The sequence below is a fragment of the Poecilia formosa genome, unplaced genomic scaffold (genome assembly GCF_000485575.1).
Source record: "Poecilia formosa unplaced genomic scaffold, Poecilia_formosa-5.1.2 Scaffold121, whole genome shotgun sequence".
Lineage (NCBI taxonomy): Eukaryota > Metazoa > Chordata > Actinopteri > Cyprinodontiformes > Poeciliidae > Poecilia > Poecilia formosa.
In genome coordinates this window covers 919216-935759 of record NW_006800060.1, presented here as the reverse complement: position 1 = coordinate 935759, position 16544 = coordinate 919216, and the positions used below count along the sequence as shown (strand labels likewise).

The 16544-nt window shown below is 37.9% G+C and overlaps 1 protein-coding gene across 1 annotated transcript; it reads right to left on the bottom strand.

Moving 5' to 3' along the window:
• Positions 1-22: 22 nt before the first annotated feature.
• LOC103144069 (bactericidal permeability-increasing protein-like) lies at positions 23-6999 on the bottom strand. The gene is made up of 16 exons (XM_007560861.2): positions 6892-6999; positions 4819-4929; positions 4612-4726; positions 4405-4536; positions 4171-4326; positions 4027-4090; positions 3178-3238; positions 3004-3095; positions 2736-2912; positions 2592-2651; positions 2341-2508; positions 2197-2264; positions 2069-2111; positions 1925-1988; positions 554-630; positions 23-434 (listed from the first exon to the last, which is right to left on the bottom strand). Exons 2-16 carry the CDS (start codon positions 4922-4924, stop codon positions 393-395), a joined length of 1425 nt encoding a protein of 474 aa, XP_007560923.1. The 5' UTR covers positions 4925-4929; positions 6892-6999; the 3' UTR covers positions 23-392.
• Positions 7000-16544: the final 9545 nt, after the last annotated feature.

The window sequence follows — 16544 nt, the reverse complement described above, 5'->3', positions numbered from 1 at the left end:
TGTGTCTGATTTCTGTTTTTTCCCCTCAATGAATTTGATTGATTGGTTGCAGTGACACAGTAAGGAGATTCTGCAGGAGAACTGTTCAGATCAGCACATTCACAGAATCATTTCACTTAGCCAGAAACTTTCAAACAGAATTTAGCTAAAGTCATCAGCTGAGAGGTGCTGCAATCTGCTTTGGAAGGAGTGAACTATTCCTGAGACGGAATAATAGAGGGCACCAGTTCTACAAACATCTCATCTACAGTTTTTAGGAGAGAAAAAAATAAAATAAAAATCACACAAATGTAGAAAAACAAGTCCAAAATGAAAATAATTTTGACAACGGTTTAAAAGAAAAAAAAAGAAAGAAAAACACAGTATTCTTCCCATCTTTGGGTCTTTGCTGTTCAACCTGTGAAGTTAACATCTGTCCCGATCAGCATGTAATCCTGCAAATAAAACACAGAAAAAAAAAGGTTTCTCAGAAATCAGTGGGTTTCAACACTTTTATGTAGAATATGATTCTGATCTCTGCCAAAGTCAGAACAGAAAATATCACATCTCTAACCTTCATTATTTGAAGCTGGGGGTTCACAAGGTTCATTTTTCCGAGTGCAGGAAGTGGGTAACCCTTATCAAGTTGAACTGTAAAAGAAAAATCAGGTTGGGTTCAAATCAAATCACAAACCTTCCATCCTGAAGACAGATTCATATAAATACAACCACTGAGTTGTTCATGTCATGTATGGAAATCCTTAGGTAACATGTCAATTCATTAAAAGCCAAGATTCCTACTTTCTGAGACGAGTTAACTAGATTAGCAACAGTGCTCACACTAAAGACAAACTTGCTAGTAAGCTGAGCTAACCCTGAGGTAGTCAATCGTAATTACCAAAGGATAACGTTTGACAGGAACAATGTCTTTTCACCGACATTTTATGTTGATCCCAAACCAGCTCTTACTTCTTAACATCCAGAACAAACAGACGCAAAATAGTACAAATGTAATTACTTTAGCTGAGTAAACGTATTTTGGAAACCATTTAGATTGTTTAGTTTTTTGTACGTAGCTGTTAAACTTAATACAAAGGCGTACTGATTATGATTGCTTTTACAGATTTATGAATTTTCTACCAGGCAGTAACACTGTAGCCTCCACATGTTAATACAGGTTAGCATGAAGACTACTTATGGCAATACTACAAAAGTATTTAAAGGTCCACTATTTACTTCTCACATGTTTCTGTCCTTCCATTTGGGTACCTACTGCTAATAACAGCCCAATAGGGGGAAAAAAGCAGTTTTTTGGGAATAAATAAACACTAAGTTTGTTCAGCTGGTTTCGCCATACAGTGGCTGCTGGAAAAGGTAGATGTTTTGTTGTCTGCTGCAATACAGACAATGTGTCTAAGCATTTTCTCAGAGTCACATAAAGCAGAGCTGTGTGGCTTCATTTTAGTTTGCTTGGGATGTCCTTCCAATATTGCTAAAGAAAATTGTAGTTTGCACCAGTCAGTTTAGGAATGATTCCTCTGAAAACAGTACACCACAGAATTTGCCCAAATACTGGGACTGAAGGAAAGTGAGATTTGTTCGTCACAAATCTGCAAATGATGGCGATGTCAGTATAAATAAGTGCTAAACAAGCAGCTTTCTTGTTTTAAAAAGGTATGAAACGAGTTATAATGAGATTATTTAACCAAGATATGTTCTGTTTAAACCAGAGATTGTAACAGTAAAACTGCGACCCCTAGTGGGATGTTTGAGTGTCGTCTAGAAGAAACAGAGAAACATGCCCCTATGACGTTGTAATCTGTCAGAGGAGTGTATTTTTATGCACATTGTTTAGCATTTGAAGGGTTTCAGAGTTATTTTGGGGTAACAATTATGTGGAACTTTTTTTTAAACAAAATTCAAACAGCAAACTTGATAAACTTACCATTAACTATGGGTATCACTACTACTTTGAGGACCATTCGGAGCACACTGTCAAGGACGCCGACCTGTAACCCAAAGGCATAATTTTAGCTTGAGTTTGACTTGAGGGTCCTTACAGAGACTCATCAGAAAATAGAGTTCTTACCTGAAACTGTCCCACATAGCTGGTTCCTACAGACAGTTTCATCCTACATAAGCAGAACAAAGTTAGAACTGATTGAACATCCCTTCAGAGCTTACAGAAACATTTCCCGGCATCTTTGAGCAACTCACTGGTTGAGAGTGAGGCGTCCGGCAATGTTCAGTCCTCTGACGTACACGTCGGCGCTCACACTGCTCTCCTACCGAGAAAACATCAGAAATGTTTACGTTTTGTTTCTTCCAATCAATGATTTTTCATCTTGTAGTGTGACGTACCAAGTTCAGGACGAAAAGAGGGGAAAGTGTGCCGTTGGGTTGGATGGCGTACGCCGTCACCGTGGCAGTCGCCACAGCGGTTGCATTTTTGGGCTGGAAAGTGATGGTGGGACTTTTCTCAGCCCTCACCAACAGCTTCATCATCAGACCTGGATACTGCTTTGCAATCTGACAAAACAGAAGCAGATCCATGATGCAGTGCATGCCAACGACGATTGCATTCCTCAATAAATCCTTGAAATGTTCCTCACCTGCGGGATGAAGACTCCAAACGTTTTGGTGTTGAGTCGGAACGGAGAGCCTTTGGGGACCTGTTTGGGACGGAACAAGGAATGTTGTTACATAAGTGGGATTTTGTGGACTCGAAGGCCATAGAAGAGTGAACAGTGGCACACCATGTCGTCTGTGATGTACAGACTGAGGACTCCAGCTTTGTTGTAGACGAAACCTGCAGAGTTGGCGGTGAAGGCGGACAGGGCCATGTACAACATGTTGTTGTTCTGGGACGGCAGGGAAAAGGCTGCGGGAATGAAAGGCGGCTCCTGGTGCTTCCCAATGTTGTAGAACTGACCCTATAAACAGAAATAAAAAATAAGAGGTCTTAGATTTAAAAAAGTGTATAATTAAGCCTTTAAAAATGGCCTGTCGTTGACAATTCTTTACCTTCAAGTTCAGATCAAGAGACGATTGTGAAATAACCGGAGATGACACCATGGAATATTCAATCTCTGCATATTTGTCCACCTTGGCCAGCACTGGAATAAGACAAAGAGATGTTAACTAACATTCTGGAACAGAAACATGTATCTTCATGAAGTGCAAAAGGACGTGCTTTACCGTTGAGTGTTTGCAGCTTAGGGTTTAAACCAATAACTGTCTTGTCCACCAGAGGACAGATCTGCAACAGGAAGGAAGAGGAATAGTGACTCAATTCTTTTTGAACAATCAACTTTTTGAAAATCAATTTCTACACAACTGAGCAATAAATTGCTAAGATTATTTGGTTTATAATTAATTGTTTGATTGTTATTAATATAGGGTACAATTATGAAATAAAATTGAATAAATGTAACTGAACTGGTCAGTTTTTATTAGCAGAAAACCTTGAAATGATGTGCAATGGGTAGAGAAAGCCACATGCGATGTGGAAGCAAATAGGAATGAATGGAGGATCTGCCTGAGAACTCAGTTAAAGACGAACTATTTACTGCTGGATGAGTCAAACAAAATGGATCATTCTGATTAAAAGTAACCTGATCAAAGTTGGTGGTTAAACGTTTACTTTAACTCGACATGTAAATCTCGCCAGACTATAATCTCAAACTACAATGCATCTGAATAGGATTTATGTGGTGGAACAAAAGTAGTGGATAAATGTGAAGTTGCAGAAAAATATTGAGTGCTTAAACTTTCTTTTTTAAAATTAATCTTAAAAATTGCAGGGTGAATTTGAATGATCCTGTCTGTTTTGCCACACTTTTTTAGAGCTTTTTTGGTGTACATTTTAATCATCCCTTTTCACTTTTAATCCAACTTAAAATATTGTGATCCTTTGTGTTGCTCTGTGACATAAGCTCCCATCTGAACTCCTTTGAATGTTGTGTTTGAGTTTAAGGGAAATTAATATTCCTCTATGAATTAAGAAAGTGATGGTGGATATGAGCGTCTTGGCTGCTTCGACCTCACCTGTTTCTGCAGAGCGTTTCGTAGAGCCTTGTTTATGAACTTGCTGAAGAGATTGTAGAGCCAGCTGAAATAGACAACCACAGCACGTTAAGAGGTCTGCAGCGTGAGTCTGCAGTAATGTTCTCTCACGGTTTTCCCCTTTACCTGGCTCCACCATGGAACTTGACTTTGGCACTGGCCACATTGGCTACGCAGTTGGTATTGCTGACCACCGGCCGACCTGTAGCGTCACTTTTCACGACGATAGTCGTGCTGATTGTGAGTCCATTGACATTCACGTCAAAAGAGCCGCTGTCTTTTCTGTTCAGGAGAGATCCACAGAGGGCTCAGTGCTGGAGGAAGGGGCTTCATTTCATATCTGAGAGGGTCTTTACTCACATTACTCTGAGGTATTTGACCCTCCAGTTTCCATGCAGATTCATGAAGGCGTTTCCAATGGTCAGCCTGACCCCGGTTCCCGGTACCAGAGTCACCGCAGAGCTCGGCAACCCCACGTTCACCAACCGTATGCTGGAACAGACGGTTTCAGGACAGTTGGTCTCAGTTTTTCACTAAATGCAGAGTGGTTAGTGAAGAATGCCTTACTTTGACAGACTGTACTTGACTTTGCCAATAGGAGACACCCTTTGTGAGCCGGAAAAATCTGGAATTTGGATAGATTTAAGTTTCTCCTGCATTGCGGCGATGCCCAGTTGTTTCCCTGGAAACAAAAGAAAAGCAGAATTGATGGTTGTGATAAAGAAACAAGGGAGAAGTCTTATCACATTAGTACGCTTTGGCTGTAAAGCTTACCGTATTGGAGGCCTTTATCGGTCAGCCTGACCGTCACGCCTGGGTTGACACTCAGGGTGGTGGAGGCAACCGCCAGCAGGACCAGGAACGAGGACAGAGCCAACATGACTTCTGGGAAACACACAGGAAGAGCATTCCTATATGAACTAATGTTTGATCCATGTCACCACATACTGAAAAAAGTGTGTTTTCTTATTATGTATTTTCAAATTTACTTATATTTATCGATGCTCTCTTGGAAAAAAAAAAAGCAGTGGAGAAAAAGGTAAAAGCTTTTTTTTTTAACATTAACATTTTTAACTGGATTTATCATGACAAAAATAAATCAAAAATCTTATAAGACATTTTCACAAAAAATGATAAACGACAATAAATCCTCCCCCCCCTTTTGTGAAAGATATTAATTCAATAAATCCAGCCTGCCTTGCTCAGAGGAGTGGATACAACAGAATTACTCAGTTTCACAGACACACAGCTGTAATGAATTCAGAACTTTACTGAAATAATGCATTTTATAACTTACAAATATCATGAACTGCAAGTAAATAAAACTGCAGTGTTCTCAGTACGGTTGGGATTCTTGTATTAGAAAGAAATGCCTGTTTTCCACAGGACAAAACCACATGACCGTCGTTAAGTCAGCGTGAGACTCGGTGTTATTAAATTAGGCTGCAAGTCGTTCTTGGTTCACTTCAAATGAAGAATGTTTGAATCAGAGCAGAAAAATGTTCCTGACTGGATGTTTTAGAGCAGAGTGTGTTGAGACGCACACAGAAGCCGGCCCAAGTGACCCGGTTCCACCAGAGACCTCAGACCCAACGGTCAGTTAAAGTCCTCCTGCTTCAGCTCGCCCAGAACCAAACAACTGGACCATTACCAGATGATGAGGCAGTCATCAGTTTTTGTCTTTTTACAGTTAAATTCTAATCTATCTAAAACATCTGAATGCAAACACTTGTGATATGAAATGGGCACAAAAATACAAAAAATAAAATAAAATAAAATAAATAAAATTGTGGTTTTAGTATATTACCTTAAAATCTTGACCCATGAGTCCTTCATGTTAAGCTAATAGGACAGTCTGAGTGTTGCTGCTGACATGTTGAATGTGTTTTTTATTGTTTACATTATTAAGAGTCAATATAGATTTATTTATGTCTGGTACTGGAACTGTAGAGTAATTTACCATTAAAGAGATGTGGAGGTTTCTCCAGCCTTTTTCAGTGTTTGGATTTATTTCAATACATTATCCTAAAAAAAGGTTGTTTCAGAAAATTGTCATGGGTGCACACATCTGGGAAATGGTTTTCTTGTATTTGTGGAAAACGCTAATTATATCTACGTTTCCTCCTTAGATGTAAAATATTGGTTGGGGGATAGGAGGACGTTTTAAGATGCGACACCAGGAAGTAAAGGAATCCAGCAGTGATAAAAGAATCATGGGATTTGGCTTTGATGAAAAGCATCCAAAAATGTATCCTTTTAAATAACTGAAAATATGGTTTGTTTTAAATTAATTTTTGCATTATAATTTTGATCTGTAGTTATGATTTGCTGACTTAACCTTGGTTTATTTATTTATTTATTTATTTATTTATTTATTTTCTGTTGTTTCTTGAAGGCTGTCCTGTCATGTTCACTGTTAGTCAGTGATGTTTTATCTGTAGTTGTTTTTTTAAGTTGAACTTATTTTCTATTTTTTTTATTTGCTCTTACATTCATTTTATCAACTATATTTAGAAAATTAAACAAAGGTATATATGTTTTATACATATTTATCTTTCTGTCCTATTGCTTGGTCCTTGAAATAGGATGAAAGAGCTTTCTGATTCTTTAAGCTGCAGTGTAATTAACCACATCCTTCCTGTTTTAGCATAGAAACAAATAAACTGACATAAATTCAACATAAAGTTGAATCTTGCAATAATCTGTACATCCTGTACCAATTGTTGCCAAAAATGCTTAAGAAGCATCACTTTTTGAAAAATTTTTTTTTGAAAATTGCTCAAGTTTTTGGGCTAAAACTGAAAATTTTTACACTTTGCCATCCAAATAAAAACAGACGAGTCTTACCTGGAGCAGTGGGTCAGCAGCAGCAAACGATTCTTCCTTCCCCGACACTCTGACTGTTTACAAGCCTGAGTGAGTGAGTGAGGAAGAGCAACACATGGCCTCTAATATACTCCCTGATCCAGGAAGTTGAACCTGGGTGGGTCCCTCCACACCGGCCTGTGGAGGGACCCACCCACCGTCCTGAAACAATCACGGGTTTTCTTCTTGGTTCAACTGAGCGCTGCTTAGGCAAGACTGAAATCTGGGCATGTGTAACCTTTAAATGTTTACATATTTCTCTCTCTCCATATAATTCATGTGTTTTATTCTTTGTTCCCAATCTGCAGTTCCAGTAAATTAAAACATAAAGGACTATAAAAAGTTCCTCTTTTTTCCACTGCCTGTTTGTTTGGTTTGGTGAACTGGATCACAGTAGAGGAACTAAACACTCTGAACTTGCTTTGTGAAACTGCTCTCATGCTTTTAATGTGTGTGAAGTCGGCCTTTGCACATTCTTCAGCTCTACACACTTAAAACACATGTTCAAGGTTAGCAATGCAAAAATGTGCCTGAATAAATATCAAGATATAAAGTATAATGAAGAAAATTGTGACATGCTATTTGTTTGTGAAGCTGTGACCTTTGGATGATTTTTTGAGGTTTTTATTTATATTTTTATAGTACAAAACAAGCAAATGATAGTGAAACAATTGACATAAAAATTACACTAAGCAACACCAAAGTAATCAAATACATATAATCCACGAATAAATAATAAAATAATAGAAAGACCAATCATGTTTTGCTGAAGGTATTGTGGAACAAGCAAAAAGAAAAATTCTGCATAAACCAGTGGGTGCTAACTTTTTTTTTACTGAGATGAAGGACCTGGTAGAATGTCGATGACCCATCCTCAAACATTGTATTAATTTTTTGACTTAAGTAAAAAAAAAGTGAGTTGGAATATTATTATTCCTATGATTTAGTTCAAATAGGACACCCGGTACACAAAGTGATGCATTTCAAAAGTGTTTTTATTTTATTTTTTTGCAGCTGGTGAAACCCAAAATTAAATTTCTCAAAATATTAGCTATTAAGAGCAATTAAAAAAATGTGTGTGTGTGTGTCTGTGCGTGCGTGCGTGTGTGTGTGTGTGTTTTATTACAATCCTCTCAAGGCTGCAGGTTGTCACTACTTTTTCAGCTACATTTTTTTTTCATCAACTCAACTTTTAATCAATATACTTAAATAGAGAACTTTGCGAACAAGAAACACCAAAACCTCCATTAGCTTCTGTCGTTATGGAAACCGCCTGCTGGACAACTGTCAACTCAGCACTAACATGGTTTTATGGGTTGTGAGAAAACCATGACATGAGATTTCTTTATGAAAAATCTGTAGCCACTAGTTGCTAAAGAATCTAGCTGTTCACAGTGAAACATAATATTTGGGAAGTTCTGTCATTGGAAAACGTGACCAGTAAAAAACATATGGCTTTTTTATCAGTCTAATTTTCTAAGAAGCCTAAATTTGGATTTTTTATTACTTGTGATCTATAATCATTAAAAGAAGAAAGAAGAAGAAAACCCTTTAGATATCACTCTCTGAGTTATGACTATTTGGCTTCCTCTTTCCGAAAAAAATTAGTGAAATAAATTAAAATCTACTTTTTAATGATGTTATTATTCACTGATATGCTCCTGCGTTTGGAGTCTTTTATTATGTTACAACATTATTTTTGTGCTTACAGTCGGTTGGGAAACTCCATTTGAAACCAGTCCAACCTCCTGGAACAAAACATTCTGCTGCTGCGCCAGCCGCATTCCTAATGCATCCATCATCATCATCACCATCATCATCATCATCATCACCATCATCATCCTCATCATCATCATTGCTGACACTTTTATTTTCTCTTCTGCGTCAGCTGTTGCCAGAGTAAATGTGTTTTGGACTTTCTTTTAATGCTCAAGATGTAGCAGAGTTTGAAGAATGAACTAAAAAATCTAAACATAATTATGAGTTTGAAGTTTCAGGAGGTCAAAGATCAAGTTTGGTGAGAGCTACAAGCAGGTTATATTTCAAATTGGACATTTTAAGGAAGTAATAAACTTTTTGTTTGCACCTGTTTTTTTTCCAGCTTTGTTAATCAAGCACATCGCAGCCCTATGAGAAACACTTTATCTTTTTTTTTTTCTTTGGTCTATAATATATATTTATTTTGCTGCTTTGTAATGCTTTCATTTTCACGTTCAGGGGCTGAAAAAACAACCAATAATAAAAAAATGCTATTGCACAAGTGGTAAGTGTTTCCAGTAACAACAGGCAACCAGAGATTTACAACTTCCCGAGTTCGTTGTGACCTGCAGGATTGGCACATGTTCTGCTGGGAGCTGAGGGATCCTGCATGAAGTCAGAAAGCGTTGAGTTACAGGCCGTGACTCAGTCAAAGCCTCTTCCAGTTTTTGGAAATTACTGCAGGGATAATGAACAAATGAACAAACTGAAGAAATCCTAGATTTCTTCATCTGTGGTACAACACATTGTGAAAAGACAGAATGTCTTCAGAAACAGTGAAGGTCAGCGATGTACGATTGGGTTTTTCTTCCCCTAAAACACATTAAGAAAACTAACTACACCCTGACCTTCCCCAAACAATTTAGAAACAAATACGAATGAGCTGTTAACACAGTGCCAAGAGGGAAGGACATCTTAGAGTTACACATTTCTCGTCTGACCTGAATTCACTGAAAGGTTTCCATCTTTTTCCAGTTATGAATATTTCTCCTGGTAAATGATTGGCTGGGAAACGAATGTTGGGGCCCCGTTACGTCCTTTCACAGACCGATGGGGACCAACAGTTGCTACTCTGCAGGCCTCAGGTTTGCAACACTGTATCTGAATAAACACAAGACTCTTGGAAGAATCATCACCTGGATCTCATCTGTTCTTTAGTCAAATGAGAGACCAAAGTGTAGAAGTTTGTCCAAAAGGCAAAGCGAGTTATTTGTTAAAGTTTACAGCATGCTGGTTCGGTTTAGTCAAGCTTGTTTTTGAACCAGTGAGTAGGTCCTGGACTTTTCTGCATGCCAGTACGAGCACAGATGCACACATCTCACCTTTTTCCTCTGGAAAAATCCATATCTGAAATGTTTTCTCTTTTTTTGTAGTTTTATATAAAAAATAAACTTTTATGCACTTTAAATCATGTTATGATGTCATTCCCTCATCAAAAACATACAGAGTGTTGCTTTCATATTTTTATCCATGCTTGAGAAATCCTTTAATCTCCATGGCAACCTGGATGAACCCAGCCTCTCCTCTGAGCTGCAGTTTCTAAGCTTTTGCCTCAAGAGGCGATGAATCTGTGATGACTTCCCCACTCAGCTCCTTCAGACTAGCCAGCAGCAATTAGTAAACAACTGATGGATCTGCTGAGCTCATTATAAGAGCTACTGCTCAGAGCAACGCTGGTAAAAACTTTGTTAGAGGGTTAATAGAGGAGCCATGTTGTGATGACTTCCTGAAGGCGGAGTTTCAGAAAGAGAACAAGTTTCTTAAAGAGACAGAAGCCCAATTTCACGATGTTAATTTACAAAGTCAAATTACTTTTAAGTCATACTTGATATATACAGTATTAGAGCCATATTTTTGGGGCTTATATGTTTAATTTGTTTGTTTGGTGTAGTACCTGAAAATGTCAGTGGGTGGCATCGCATGTTTAAATGACACAGGTCACAGGTAGCCTCTCAGCAGGTGAGCTGATTGCGGCGGAAACAGGTTTTCACCGTCCTCATTGTTGTCTGTTGTTGATCGCGGCGTTGCGGCAACTATGTGAATCATTTGGCTGTACTACGCTACAATAGACTGGAAGTGTGCAATACTGAAAAACCGCATGTTGTTGGAGAGCGCGAGATCGATAAATGCTCTACAGTCACAGAACCACAAGTTCATCCACTGGATCCAGAGGACGACGCGTCAGTCAACAGACAATTCCCAGGTCTTGTAGTTAATCTCATTCATCTTAACTCTGAGAATAATTTCTGTCATATTTCACACTGGCTGCATGAAGTGTAGACGATTCTTCTGTAATTTTGCAGTTTATTTTTTAAAACTCTCAAAGTATTCAGTTTCCTTTAAACATGGAAACTGACATTTGTCAAAAAGCCAAATATTATTACTTCTTCCAGTCAAAACCTCATTCTTGATTTTCCCACCAATGAGCTTCCAGTACTAAACCAAAGCTGCTGCTGCAGTCTGTTCTTTGGCTCTGTCAGTAAATGTTTGATTCTGATTCTGAATTTTGCCATTAGAGGAACTTTTAACTATTTCATCTTCAACCTTTTCCATCACATCTTTCTTCTATGAGTCACTAACATAGTTCAAATTTATTAGATCTTAACAGTTTTTGCACATTAGTTCCAGGTAAACTGTCTGCTTCCTTAAGTTTAGGGTTTCTGGAACTGATTTGTAATTTTAAAAAATCCAACACAGCCACCTGGGTTTAGAAAAATCCCAGCTGGCTGTTCAGCTCTTCATTGTTGGAATTTGCTCTGTTTTAATAAGCCAAATCAGTTCACACAATATGATGAGACTGTTCCATGAAGACGTGTCAGCCCAAACTTTCTGTGGCTGATTTACACATGATGAAAATGTAAATACTGCAGAATGAACATTATTTGCTAATAGTTTCCTGAGTGGAAGAGAAGAAACTATTATTTATCATTTGAGAATTGGGCTCACCTCCTGATTTTGAAAACATTTACAAGTAATTTCTATTTGCTAAATGCCACAATAGTGAGAGATAATATATCAGGGATTTATTTTGATATTCTAGTTGTCCTAAGATAAGTTTAGTTTAACTTCAGATGTGTTTCCATTGACTTTGAAATTATGCAAATTGGAATAACGTAAATTAATTAGCTTAATGGAAACATGGCAATTTCCAAAACAAAACAAAATACGTATTTCATTAAAGTTTTTTGCTAGAATGAAGAATTTTTCATCTGTATTGAATGTTGTATATGTTGTAAAACTGCAATGGAAACACTATTCACATCGCCCAAATCACACTATCAACAACAAGATGTTACTACTGGAGGAAAAGACAAAGAAGACGACAGGAAGTGGTAGAAGGATGATGATGGCGCAGTATGGTTTTTTAAATAACTTATTGGGTGAACAAAGTTATTCATATGTGATTTTAATTATTTCGCAATGGAAACACCGCAGTTGCAAAATTGTGTGTTTTCAACGTTAGAAGAATATCAAATTTGTGGAACATTTGCAATGGAAACACAGAAAGTGAAAGAAAGAGGTGAATGTTCCTCTTTTAAAAAAGCTTCTGGTTTTAACTGTATGTGGACACAAAGCACCACATCACAGTTTTTACTCAAAACCTTTTATTTCCTACACAGAATACAGAGAATATGTTCTTCATCCTCTCAAAAGTTCCTAAAAGAAGAGTGAAGCGTGTTGTATGAACCGTGTTTTTGCACAGAGCCAAAATAATCAATGTTTGTTTGATCAGTCAGTGCAGGTTGGCTAATTCATCCAGACAGCGGACATGAGATCCCTCTTACAGCCAGGGCTGTTTTGGACATCCTGCTTTTTAAAACCCTAATGCGTGGAGGCGTTCAGACAGTCCCGCACTTCAGACAGGGTTCAGCCTCTCCTGCCTCCGGGCTGTTCGCAGCCGGATCAAAAACAGAGAGCACTTTCCCTGCTTCTGTCTCCACCAGAGCGCAGAGCTCACCCCGAGAGCCGAAGAGCTGCAGAAGAAGCCTGGAGTTCTGAAAACACCAGCTAATACTGACATTTAAATATACCACCTTGACTTTTTTAGACCTGGACTGTTAGTTTATTGTTATGCTGGGACCCTGACAGAGTTATATTATTATCTCAAGAAAGTGGAATTATTATGTTATGTAGTTTTGTGTCTTTGTAGCCACTTCTTTACTGTTTAATTTGTTTTTAATGTTGTAAAGTGTCGTTGGGTGTTTTGAAAGGCGCTGTCAAATAAAATGCATTATTATTATTTATTATATACATCTATCTATTCTGATATTTCTGGTGACTTTCTATCCTGTAGAGAAACGGTTCATTTCTGCCCTCTGGTGGTAAACAGGGAGTTTGGGCGTGTGGACGGCAGCCATGCATATTCATACAGATGTGTTTTAAAAAAAAATTATATCGTGTAAAATTGCAACATTTCTTGAAAACTGCACAAAATAAAAGCTTGATAAATTTTATTCCATGTGTAATGAATCTCTGTAAAATGAATGTTTCAGTTTCTGAGATGAGATAGATGGATGGATTTTTCTTCAATTATAAATAAATAAATATAAATAATAAAATGAATGGCTTATGGGTCATGTGACCAATTAACTCAAAATCAATGTGAAATTATTCTACTGGACTGGATAAATGAGGTACACTAATTTTATTCCATTTAACCCTTTTTATTCCTTGTTAGTAGCTTACATGATATGTAAGCTACTAAAGACCAATCATGTTTTTAATACATAAATTTAAATTACTTTAAAAATCCAAAGATGTCTAAAATGGAGGGGGGAGAACGGGTGTGCCTCATCCCTCCAGTCTAGTAGAACAATTTCACACTGATTTTGAATCAATAGGACACATGTCTTGGAAGCTATTGAAGAAAAATATTAAATTTTGACTAAAAAAAAGTTAAAAGAATAAAAAAAAAGGTTCAAATGGAATATAAATGAGTGTGCCTCATCCCTCCAGTCTAGTAGAACAATTTCAAAGTGATTTTGAATCAATAGGTCACATGACTTGGAATCTATTGAAGCAAATTACTAAATTTTGACCAAAAAAATTGCTATAAAATTAAAAATCAGTTAAAATTGAATAAAAATTAGTGTGCCTCATCTCTCCTGATTTGTAGAACAATTTCACAATGATTCAGAGTCAATAGGTCACATGACCTAGAAGCTGTTGAAGAAAAACACTAAATTTTAACAAAAAGAATTACCAAAAATTTAAAGATGGGGAACAAAAAAAATTTTTTTTGGCACAAATCATGTAGATGAGGTGCTTGGAACTGGATTGTGAGTTCAGTGTTCCTCTATCAACATGGAGACGGATGAACAGAAGAGTCATAAACCCAGAGCCTCTGCAGCATCTTGTTTTCTTCTTCTCTGCCTCAATAAGGGAGCTACATGGGGCCACGACTGCTGCCATAGGCTCCCAAAGTGACTCACCGCATACCTAACAGATCTTGTCACATTTGAGCTTTTAGCACAAAAAAGAAAAAACATTTTTAGATACAGACTGACTCACACTCTTTGAAACTTCTCAAAGGTATTGCTCCCCTTTTTAAATTCTCCGTGAACTTTTGTATCTTCGAGCCGAACCAAGGGCGTCTGAGATTGGAAACGCTCGGGCGGTCAGGTAATGGGATGACACAGATGGCCTGAGCCTCCTGTGGTCACGCTGTGGGCAAATTCACAGTCAGAGCCTGCAGAACAGAAAGCCTGTCATATTAGGCAGCAGACACACAGGCACAACTCACCTATTTCTATCAAATTATAACTTGTGCTGGAGTTTTTCTAACAGAGAGAAAAGAAAATTTGAGTGTGATAAATATAGCATTTACTTTTGACAAGTTTGGATTTTACTGCAGCATTAAGTTGTATGAGAGATTCTCCTACCCTGAACATTCTGGAGAACGAGAGAGCTAAAGTCTCAAAATGCCACAGTGACTTCATTTCAAATTCAAGCATAATTGTGAAATACAGCTTCTGGGCATCAGTGAAACACACACAGCAGGTTCCTGAATACCTCTCAGATGAAATCATCTAAAACAGAACTGGACGGCAAGTTTTAGCATGACAGAATCAGGCATCCTCTGAAGACTCTGTCAGCTCCTGTTGTGACAGGACGCGCTCGGATTTCCATTCTACATCTCAGGCCTTTCTTCTTGGTGCCAAAGGTTTCTTCTGATTTAAGTTCCATTTTTCCAGACTGAATCAATCTGGTGGCTTCCGATGATGCAGGATTCTCCTACATGGAGACGCAGTAGATTTAGTTGCAACTTGATGCTTAAGACTGAACACTGGGTCGTTGATTTTAATCCTACGAAGAGCCTTGAACCTGTCAAACTCAAGGCCAAATCCTGCACAGTTTTTTATGTGTTCCTCTGGACTTCAGAGGAACAAATAATAGAACCTATCAAGATGGCAGTTATGTGCTTAAATATTACCTTATCAATCAAATCAAAGCAGTCTTTATTGTTTGTTATTGTTTACTGCACTAGAAAAACGTGCAAAAAAGCTCAAATTTTTGCAAAAAAAGTGCAACAAGTGCACTAAAAATGAGATGCTGTAGATGTCCAAAATTTGTACAGACCTTAAAAACTCTCAGCTGAAAATGGAGCCCAAGATATTCCCTCAGGAACACCAAGCATCTTTTTACTTCCATTTTTTTTTCTCACAGTTATCCACCAGTTTGTGCTGGTGTGTCATAATTATACACAAATAAACGTAAAACATTTTTAACTGAATGCCAACTGGCTTAGCTGAGTCTTGCTAATTGTAAGGTCCCCTTGAAGCTGAATAAGAAAAGTTGCTTTGCAGAATTATGAAATCGCCTCTGGTTCAAATTGAGTGACTTCCTCCCACTCAGATCGTAAACTAGTCAATGTGTATAGGCAGCTGAGAAGTGCAATGATAATATTAACCAGGAAACTCTGGACCAGCAGACTGATGGCTACGATGAAAGAGGTGGAAGTGGATTAATTTGAGTGAGAAGCAGATTTAGAAAACATAAAATTACTTAGTTCTGTTTGTCCCACTTGTTGTTTTCTGGAGGTGAATGTCAGAGAACGTAACGTTTTCCAGGAAACAGGAAACAGTTTTCAAAGTTCTTCTGATGCAGGTCATGTTTATATGCTGATGTGTTATGTTGTGAGGATCCAGATTATCAATATAGACGCAGTGCTTGGTAAAATTATTCACACATTTTGAAATTCTCACAATGTAACACGTCACAAATACAAACTTCAGTGTATTTTGTCAGCTTTTTACTCGACAAACCAACACGCACACACATACACACACACACACACGCACGCACGCACGCACAAACAGGATTGTGAAGTGGAATAAAAACAATGACTGGCTGTCAAAAGTGTGGCATAGATTTTTGGACTTTGACTTGTCCATTCAGATCAGTGATCTAAAAGATTCCATGATAAATCAGGCTGCTTGATTATTTTGGGGATCTTTGACCCCAGTCCTTTGGAATTTTGAGGTTTTCTTCCTGAATTGTTCTGTTTGTTTCCATCCATCTTTTCATCATCTGTGTCCAGCTTCCCTGTCTCTGTGAAGAAGAGAACGCTCATGGCTGCCTGACCTGGTTTCTCTTTAGAGATGGTGTGATCAGGTAGATTTTTTTAAATTATCCTTAAAGAAGGCATCCTGCGTCTCCCATTGCTCCTCTCACCTGAGCTGTGGATCTCTGCAGCTCCTCCAGAGTCACCATGGGCATCTTGGTTGCGTCTGATTAATCCTCTCCTTGTTTGTTCTGTCAGTTTTGATTGGTTGTCATGTCTTGGCAGATTCAAGTTCATTTATGATTACTTCTGCAAGGCACTGCATATATGAAATAATCAGGAAAAGACCTAGTTTTGCCTGCAACCCCTTCAT

What these genes read in the sequence shown, in the direction of transcription:
- LOC103144069 (XM_007560861.2), bottom strand. Translation starts at nt 4,924, where the DNA reads ATGTTGGCTCTGTCCTCGTTCCTGGTCCTGCTGGCGGTTGCCTCCACC. An exon ending in AAGTTCCATGGTGGAGCCAG is followed by an intron (nt 4,091 to 4,170) that starts GTAAAGGGGAAA and finishes TGTCTATTTCAG; the next exon opens with CTGGCTCTACAATCTCTTCA. An exon ending in TAAGCTGCAAACACTCAACG is followed by an intron (nt 3,096 to 3,177) that starts GTAAAGCACGTC and finishes GTCTTATTCCAG; the next exon opens with TGCTGGCCAAGGTGGACAAA.